This window comes from Sinocyclocheilus rhinocerous, unplaced genomic scaffold, assembly GCF_001515625.1.
Source record: "Sinocyclocheilus rhinocerous isolate Xijiao unplaced genomic scaffold, SAMN03320098_v1.1 scaffold2117, whole genome shotgun sequence".
Lineage (NCBI taxonomy): Eukaryota > Metazoa > Chordata > Actinopteri > Cypriniformes > Cyprinidae > Sinocyclocheilus > Sinocyclocheilus rhinocerous.
In genome coordinates, this window is record NW_015626361.1 from 784,319 (window position 1) to 794,695 (window position 10,377).

Sequence of the window (10,377 nt, forward strand, 5' to 3'; positions counted from 1 at the left end):
ATTTTGCATTTAAAATAAGTTTTTGGGTTTCACTGGCTTGCTCACCTGATGCCCGCCCTCAGTGCTCTCTAAATGCCAACGGCTCGCTTGCTCAACACAACCCAGAGTTACAATATGCCACAATTCCAGCCAATCAGAGACAAGGCTGCTAAATTCTTATTGGCTGCCTTTACAACCAATCACAACTTTCCTTGCATTACCTGGACAGCAGAAGAGGAAAAATACAGTGCATACATAATTATTATGCAAGTATATATTCTGATCATTTTTTTTCCCAAGCACATTTTACCAATTCCAAACAATATCAATCTTAATAACTACTATTAAACTTGTATTTAATCACTTATAACCTATATATAATTGTTCATGAAGGCTGGATGTGAAAAACGTCTTATATTCAGGTGTGCATAATTATTAAGCAGATTATCTTCTACAGACGCTTACTTTACCAGATGCGGGGTTGCTGGATGATTACTGACGTACAGCAGTGGTATCGGAGTAAAGAGGTTAGGAGAAAGTTCTGGGAACCTTCAGAGAACTTTCTGGGAATGTTCTCGGAACGTAAATAGAACGTTCCCTTTAGGTTAGGGGAACGTTCCTGTAACATACCGAGAACGTTCTATTTACGTTAAGAAAACTTTCCTGGCTAACCAACAGGGAACATTCTTGGGAACGTTCTGGGAACCAAAAACTAACGTTCCCAGAGCGTTCTGGGAACCAAAAATTGTTAGCTGGGTAATATCTTCATGCCTTTATAATGGCATTTAGCAGATAAGAGCTGGGCAATAATATAGTTTATATTTTGCAACAAAATGTAAAAAAAGTAGGCAGTTGAGGTTTGCTATTACATCACTTTATGTGAGTGTATAAAAATTTACCATGGTTTTATTGTAGTAAAAGTGTAGTAACCATGGATTTTTGGTGAATTGATTACCACTGGTGTAACTAGAGTTGTACTACAAATACCATGGTTAAACTATGATTAGTGTAGCAAAACAATGGTTAATTTGTGGCATGGTTTAACTATAGTAATAACCATGTTTTTTTATTATTTTTTTTATTTGTAGTAAAACCATGGTTAATTTTCGTAAGGGCATGCTGATAAAGCTGGATATAATATATTCAATATATAATATATCCAACTTAATATATTGAGCTCTGTGCGATAATACATTTTTGCGACTATATAAAAGTGATTGTGAAATGCAAGTTTAGACCTTTTCGTACACTGTGTTGCTCACAAATCTTTAGTAGAGTCTGGTTCAGAACAAAGGATGATATATTCCAGGACAGCTCTGTGTACACAGCGACGCCATAACAGTGAAACTATTATCAAAGAGTTCAAAAGCTTCAAGGATACATTTCATAAGGCCACTCAATGCTCGTCCACCTCTATGCTCTACAATAGAATGCAAATCAAATTCAAGTTTTCCTTTCTCTTCGGAGTGTTACAAGCTGATTGTGCATAGATAAGATCCCTGAAGTTGCAAAGACTAAAGTCTCAAAACCAAAGAGATATTCTTTATCAAAGTTAAGACTCTGCCACGCCCCCCTAAAACGGCTCGTTCTACACAAAATAATGATCTTTAAAAAAGCATCATATGACTCCTTTAATGTTTCTTGTTGACCAACAGATTGTCAATCTGTTCACGTTCACTAATATGTAAGAAAATATGCCGTTTTTTTATTGTGACAGTAAAATACATGTACAATACAGCTTAGCTGGGGGAAACGGCATTAATGTGTTAAAATAGTTTTCCACACTAGCACCAGAAAGGACTAAGACGAAGACACTATAGGGTTAAATAAGCTGATCAAAACGCTTGACGTTTGCGGGGAGAGAGTCAGGCAAACGAGAAAACTGATTTGGTCTCGGGACACTGAATTGCCTCATGAAAGAGTTTCATGAACCCCTCCCTGTACACCGAAACAGTCGCAGTGCACGCGGACACCAGCGCCGCATACCATTGGCTAAGAGCGCAGCTTTACCTGTAGGAAGGTGTGCCAACCAGACAGCAGGATGAACTTTTCTTTGCTCCGATCCACTTCAGGGATTTGATTTCATGCTCCTAAGATCATGGAGCCCGTAACGTCTTGGAGCACCGAGAGAGTCACCGAGTGGCTCAAAGGTAACGGGGTGTTTTTATGTTTGTGTGTGTTTTTGAGACCGACAGGTGACTTTATGTCAAGTCGATAGAGAGATTTGGCCGAATTAAACAGGAACAACACAAATCCCTAAGGAACAGGATCGTGTTAGTGGAATGAGGAAGCGCCTTTTAGTTTGTTGACAAACTCTCGCGCGAAACTAACTCACAGCAGGTGAATACAAAAGCGATTTAACTTAACAAACAGTAATGTATTGACACGTCTTTCCTCATAGTCAAAGCGATCAAATCTGCTGCTGTCATTCTTTCTGCGAGTCCAGACTGGCCCACATCGCTCACTATGCGCATGTCTCTATTCCTCACGCTCATTTCTGACCAATGTTCTGTCTGTGGTTTCACTTTAACACTCGTAGCCTACTCTCTAAAGTGATATTTGTTATATCATTTACAATGGTGTTTGTGTCGCTTTGCGTTTAAATTGTAGTTGCATAGTAGGCTACTGTAGTATTACGTAATAATAGGCCTATTATGAACCTAATACTTTGGTTAGTGGTTATATTGTGCGGTGGTTGCTTTTGAATAATTATTTATGTATTGATATATAATATAACTAAAAATGTAAAGTGTAACATGTATTCTGGTAAGTACTGCCGTACTTTTCACACTTTGTTTTTACTGTATTTTTCTATTATGTTATCATGGTTACAGTGGCTTGATACTGTGAAGTAAGATAGTTGACCTTTTACGCCAGTGAATATTTACTTGTAGATTTGTCTACTAAAAGACAAAAAAGTTTTGAATGATATTGCCCAGAAAAAAAGATACAGTTCATTATGACAATGTCCCCAACAGTGGGGCATGTTGTCACAATTCATCATGCCATTAAACAGGACTTTCATCAAACTTAAAAATTATTTTATTTTTCAATTTAAAAAAAAATGTTTAATACTATACAATATTGAAAAAAATATTGTCAATTTAGTGTGCAGGACAGAATTAACAAAACCATTTTTGAGTTTTTGAATGAACAGGTTGTTTGACATCAAGAGATAACTGGAGAAAACAAATGTTTGTGTGTGTTTGGAGTGGACTTTAATTAAAAACCTCATAGTGACTGAGATACAGCCCTTTTGACTTTCTAACTAGCCCTGGTGTCTTCTGTTATGCATTTAAAACACCTCCACCCACTAAAAATTTTGTGTTTTTGAATCTGTATCTTAAAACGTCCAATAAGATCTTCACCCTATACCCTACTTCTGTAATTCAGCAGTTTCACACAGTTGTACAAAACAAAGGAATTCCACACATCTTTCATAATATTATAGCTCCTTGCTTTTTTCCTAAAATAAGTTGTGATAACACATATTCACTATTAACTAGAGTTTTCCCTCAATAAACTCGTAATTTGCTTCACACTGATAAGTAAGGTTGTTGTAGTAGTTATGTTTAGGTATGGGGTAGGGTTAAGGAATCTAGAATATGGTATATCATGTAGAATAAGGCATTGATATGTGCTTTATAAGTACTAATAAACAACCAATATGCTAGTAATATGCATGCTAATGATCAACTAATTAATAGTGACTAGTGGTCCCTAATCTAAAGTGTTACCTAAGCTTTTTCCTAAAACAGATCTTAACATAAATTTCCCTGGCCTTTGAGTTCAAAGAAACAATTAGTTATTTCTAACACTTTACATACTATAAAACAGAGTGTAAGCATAATGAACTCGTAATGAAAATATTAGTGCACTTTATATATGCACTTTATGAATGTGGATTCATTATTTGTGTGTAGTTTTAGTGTGATTCTGTTAAAGCTCTGAACCTATTAGACTGTGATAGAAGCATAGCCCCTTATCTCACTTGTTTATTTGTCTAATTGTTTGACAAATGTTGGACATTGTTGTATCTTGTGATCATTTAGGTTCTTAGTTTATGAGATCTCTAAAGGCAGAATAAATATATCAAAGCCAAATGTGATAACAAAGCCTTAGGCCTATTTCTCTGCTATTATACTGCATATTATATGGGGTTTAATAAAACCAATTATAGTATAAGACTGTACATGTCTTATGAATCTAGACTAGAGAATAGTCTCCGGCAGTTATGAAATCTTTTGGCAGTGGATGTGGTTGCGTAAAATTCTCACACAAAGGAATTTTCTTCAGGGCCCAAAATCTTTGTGTTTCACCGGCTCAGAGAAATCAGCTTAAATCCTCAATGTTCACTGCTTTGAGTGTCACACATATGAGCATACAGTTGTTTACACTGGATTTTCATCTTGTTCATTCCAAAATTAACAACAGAAACTTGTCACATCAGGGTTTCCAAAGTGCTTTTTCCTGAAGTAAACACACAGTAGGTGTGTGTTTTAACATGACTTTCAACAACAGCTGACTGCACAACTACAGTGTGCATGACCCAGATGCCTCCTGGGCACCTTCTTCATGCTAGGCCACTCATTTCCTTCCATTATAATGGATCTATGGAAATTGTTTTTGTATGTGTGTGTGGATTGATCAGTAGCTGTTTCCTTTCATTCATAATGTGTTGGTATCTCTCTCTTTCTACTAAGTACTCATTGACCTCATTTTTCTTTCTGTATTTTACGTGGGTCAAAGATCTTTTTTTTTATCATTAATTGCAATTTTTAAATGCACCCAAAGTTTAGGGTTGGGTTAGTTTTTTTTTTTTTTTTTTAAATAGTTTTGAAAGATGTCACTTATGCTTACTAAGGCTGCTTTTATTTGATGATAATAATAATAATAATAATGTGAATAATTATTACATTTTAAAATAAATGTTAAGTTTTCTGTTTTAATATATTTTAAAATGTAATTTATTCCTGTGATGGCAAAGCTGAATTTTCAGCAATCATTACTCCAGTCGTCACATAATGCTTCAGAAATCATTCTAATATGCTGATTTGGTGCTTAAGAACTATTTCTTATTATTATCAGTGTTGTAAATAGCTGTGCTGCATAATATTTTTTGAAAGTTTTTTTTTTTTTTTGAAAGTTCGTTTTTGGATTCTTTAATGAATATTAAGTTCAAAAAAGCAGTATTTCAACTTTTGTAATGATGTAAAAGTCTTTAATTTTGTTTTTGATAAATTTAATGCACCCTTGCGGTATTAAAAAAAAAAAACGTACTGACCTCACACTTTTAATGGTAGTGTGATAATATTTATATTTTCAGAATATTGTAATAATATTATTGTAATAATATTTATATTATTATGATATTTTACATTCTTATCTAGTAACATTTGGTTCTGTGATGAACTTCAAATCTCACTTTAATTTGAACTATTCATGAGCTTAAGTTTCTCTGTGCTGTTTAATTTTATTTAACTTTGTGTCATATCTGTGTGTTTGTCAGGTCTGGATGCTCCTCTACAGCAGTACTCGGTCTCTGAATGGCACCTCTCTGGCTCAGATCTGCTGCATCTTTCATCTACCAGACTGGAGAAACTTGGAGTGCATAAAATAGGACATCAGGAGCTCATACTGGAGGCTGTGGAAAAACTCTGTGCTTTGGTAGGGCCCTTGAGTGTGTGTGCATGCATTAATCTTTGTGAGGACAAAATATGTAAAAATGCTTCCAGTAGAATAAATAATTCCAAATAATACCAAGGGGCGTGTTCAGTGTTAAGTTTACTCTGTTTATTATTAGCTTCTATTTAGAACGACGGGTCTGAATGGGCTGTTATAAAGAGGATAAAGTTTGTATTTGAGTGTGTGTTTTGTATTGTAATAATCTTTCTGTTATTTCATAACCTGATATAATGTATTTCTGTATGAGTATTTGTTAGCATTTGTGTGTCATATGCCTGTCTGCTAACCGTATTAGAGCCTCTGTTATGGAGGTGAGGAATGCTGTAGGACTAAAATCAGTCACACTCATTTATACTCTTATAGCATTAGTCTGTGACTGAACTGCTCTCTATACCATCTCTCTCCCTCTCTGTCTGTGAATTTCATTACATCTGTGAGAGTTGCTCACCCTGCTGACTTTAGCTGTATTTTCAGAGGCCTATAACACTAACAAAACTCACCCCAAATCTCAGGAAACATTCTTCCACAATTGTCTGGCCTATTTTTTAAAACAGTTTCCACTTCCATGCTTGTCTTCAGTCATCTTAGCTCTGTAATATCATCGATTTATAGTGTACATTACGTGCAGTTTCAAGAAATAAATAGTATAGTCATTTCACTTCATTTTCAGATCATAAATGTGTTGATTGCTGCCTCATAGACTGAAGCTTCCCTTGAGCTGACAGTGGATTTGCTCCATGTGCTGTAAATGTTTTGCCCGCTGGGAGGATTAATGTGGACCTGTTGGTGCCAGGACTCCCTGTGTGTGTTGTAACAGCAATTCAGTCTTAACTGCTCCTGCTTTTCTATAGAGAAAATAGCAGAAGAATTAAGTTAGAAAACCTAAAATTTACAAGGCATGGAGTCGGACCAAAGGTCGACCAGGACTTGAAGGGATATGTGGACATTAGTCATGCTAAGGTTGAGGGTATGTTTGTAGGATAGGAAATATGCCAGACATTTCAGAATAGGATGAAATGTACATAGTGAGTGAAAAAATGAGGTATAAATATTGCATATTTTATCTTTAAAATGTAGGTTATCTGTCTTCTAAATTATTGAGGACATCAGATGATGTTAATAGAGTGAAGAAAAAAGATAAAGAAAATTGTGGACATGTACATTATTCTGTTGGAACCAAACACACATGCACTTACTGTATAAACATACAAATGCGGCAATCACATAGAACATGTTTTTGTTTTCCACTACATTGCTTTTTAATGGACCCTTTTCCGGTGTTCTCAGAATCAAAAGCCATCTTGTAAAGTGATGAATGGAAACTACAACACATATAATTTTTGTTTACATTTTCACCAACAGCAAAACAAAACAAACAAAATCCATGATAGCATTTCTGTGACTTTACAAATGAGGAAAAAAATATCAAGAGCTTGATTACATTGGACAAAAGGCAAAAATTCTGAACACATTGTAAATGGCACATAACACATATTCTTTCTCTTCTCTGCTCAGACATACAGTGTTGGGGGTGACAATCTGCGTAGTTTGACAGAGAAACTGCGTGCAGTGGCTCACACTCTGCAGATGAGCATACAGGGGCGCTGGCGTGTCAATACCAGTGACGGACAGAGCGCCACCAAGCTTTCACAACAGGTACTGCAGGCGGTGGTGGACGTGATCACAGCATCCAATGGACTCGTGTCTTTGCTCAACAGGTGAGAATCACACAGTCTGGACCACAGAGCAATGTTTACCTGCATGTTTTCATATACAGGCTGTGAATTTGTGCATGGAGTAGTGTTGTGGCGTTTGATTCTTTCTCAGTCATTATATGTGTCTTTTTAACAGGTATCAATTTGCACAGCAGACTGGACACAAAGCAAATGAGAAAGTTGCCACTCTGTGTAAAGATCTGGACATTACAGTGCATAAGGTAAGTGTGTTCTTGTTACAGTGTTTTAAAGGGAGATTTCACCCAAGAAATGGTCATTGTTTGCTCATTACGTTGTTACAGAGTATTTAAGTTGCTCTTTTCCATAAAATGGAAGTGAATGGGGTGGTGACTGTCAAGCTTCAAAATTACAATAAAGCAATAACTTTGTGTGAGTAACAGACTGAAATGGAAAAGGGTCTTTTTCACATATAAGAGGTCTTTATACCATTAAAAAATCCTTCAAGTTTCATATCTTAAAACATTCTCCTCAATATAAAGCATTTATTTAACCAAGCTCCAAAAACAGATATTATCGGATATATCGTTTGGATATTGTGAGATTTGTGATGTCACACGGTCAAAAACATTTGCATATGACTGCCTCCAGAGCAAGATATCAACAAATACTTATATATCATTGCAACATAGGCCCCGCCCCTGGTGTTCCTTAATAGCTGACACTTGTCTACACTGGATGCCAGTGTTGTGTCGCATCAAAAGTAAATAGAACCCATTATAATCACTGATGCTTTTTGCACTGGATACAGTATACAGATGCCCATTCAAATTTGTGACATAGTCCACGAGCTTAAGTCTGCCGACTATCAGTATGAGTAAAGGAACGTTCGCTGTGACGTGTCCTATTTAAACAGCTTGTTTGCATCTCTGTACAGACTTCAGAAGGATCCTAGCATCAGGAGTAAGTGAATTGTTTATTTTAATGGCATCTCAGATTGCTTTAGATTATTATATGTTTGTTCGGAGCACTTGACTGCAGATTGTTTTGCAAACAATACACAGTGTAATGGAGAGTTGGCAAAGAAACTTTTGTTGAAAGATGAAGCAGCCAACTGTATTGAATTTGACAGCAGCTGCGTCGCAAACCATAAGTAACGATTTTATAATGCTTTGTCTGTATATAATGATTTTATATGGATAATGTTTGGATCAATGCACTTGATGCAATAGCTAGGGGGCGTTGTTACTATTTCCTATTCAATGACGTTAGCCAATCATAACAGTGGCTGTTTACTGACCAGCCTTAAAGGAGCCGTCCCCTAAAAACGGATCATTCAGACAGAAGGTCAGAATAAGGGTCGAAAATAATAATTTTTCTGCATATATATTTGTTTTTTTTTTCTGCAAAAATGTTATTAACATTAGAAATGAACCTCAAGAAACATATTAATAAAGAAATCCATGTCATAACCCCTTTACAGTATGTAATTTGTTCATTGAAAATGTCTGCCATATCTCGCTGCATACCACAGTAGAGGGAAAATGTTTCAGGCTGTAGTGACTGAAATGATCAAAGTCAAAGACAGTTCTAGTGATTTTTAAATCTGTCCATGCTGCCTTTTTGTGGTGTTCTTTGTGTAGCTTGCCAGCCTAAATATTTTTTCGAGATGCATCTTGCATGTTGTCCAAAAATGACTTTGTTTGTTTGTTCTGTGCCTGATACTCACAAACACACTATAATGCTGACAAACACATGGTTTTGATTACACATATTCAATGGACTCGAGGGCTAAGGCTGTCCGAGAGAGAGGGGGAGAGAGAGGGAGAGGGGGGGGGCATTAAAAGTTAGACTACGAGAACTGAAAGAAGTTTCAGTCGTGTGTTTTTATTCACCTGCTGTGAGTGTACAAGAGAGAAAGTCACATGATATTCACTTCGTCAGAAGAGTATCTTTCATCTGGACCTGGAACAGTAGGGTTTGTTTTTCCATCTATTGATAATTTTATACTTTAATAAGTTTTGATTGCATATTTTCTCTCTACCATTCATTAAAATTGACATACTTTTACCCAGAAAGCTTCACATGTTTAACAGTCACCTTTACTTGGGTGCACACACACACACACACACACACACACAGATATTAATGATAAAACATGTTGACATACTCACAGTGTCGTTGGAAATCAGATAGCATCTATTTCAAGATTTGTGTTTGCTTTATCATTCGAAAGGCATCTGAACCATTTGCTTAATGTTTCTTGCAGATTTCTTGTCTGCTTTAAAGTTTCAATTACTTTTTGGAGCTGTTTGTGTATGCAGGGAGGGAAATAACAAAAAAGGGGTTGAATCGTGATGTGGCTTAGTCTTCCACTCTGAGACCAAACAGCATTGCTAAAGAGGGGAAGGAAAGTGTGGAAATGAGAAAGAAGCTAAGTGGTTATGTGCATGTATGGAGAAACAATGTGCAATGTGCACACTAAGAATGTTGACACTTGATGCTATCAGCTCCTTTCTGTCGGCTGTCACACACACAGACACACAAACACGGAGTAAATCACTAGAGTTGTTCTCTCTCCCTTTCTGCTTTGTCACTGGGTTTGTTTTCCTAAAGCTTATGGCATCTTTTCCAATTTAAATGCATTGTTTGTATACTTCTTGTTTATACTACATACAGTATTGTGGGTGTATCATGAGTGCAAATGCTTTCTTGTGCAACAATCAGGAACTTTTTCATGTAAGAACGGCAGCAGTAAGAAAGGAGTTAATGTACAAACTGAAAGCTGTTCTAGATCACCGATCCTTACATAAACATTCATACATAAAATGGGGTCCAAAAGTCTAAGACCACCAGTGAAAATACTAATGTTACACATTTCCGTTCAAAAGTTTGGTGTCAGTTATTTTTTTAATGCATTTGAAACAAGTCCCTTATGCTCACCATTTATTTGATCAAAAAATACAATAAAAACAGTAATATGGGGAATTATTAATTATTACTGAAAAATAAGTTTTCTATTTTAATATATTTTAAATGT

General features: G+C 36.0%; 1 protein-coding gene across 6 annotated transcripts in view; it reads left to right on the forward strand.

Moving 5' to 3' along the window:
• The first annotated feature begins 1,849 nt into the window (after positions 1-1,849).
• Positions 1,850-10,377, forward strand: part of LOC107711740 (connector enhancer of kinase suppressor of ras 2-like) — a 47,762-nt gene continuing 39,234 nt past the window's right edge. For all 6 annotated transcript variants that reach the window (XM_016516785.1, XM_016516801.1, XM_016516807.1 and 3 more), the window contains exons 1-4: positions 1,850-2,129; positions 5,489-5,646; positions 7,180-7,382; positions 7,516-7,600. In XM_016516785.1, coding sequence (XP_016372271.1) covers positions 2,078-2,129; positions 5,489-5,646; positions 7,180-7,382; positions 7,516-7,600 — 498 coding nt within the window. In that variant the 5' untranslated portion in view covers positions 1,850-2,077. The remainder of the gene's footprint in view (positions 2,130-5,488; positions 5,647-7,179; positions 7,383-7,515; positions 7,601-10,377) is intronic.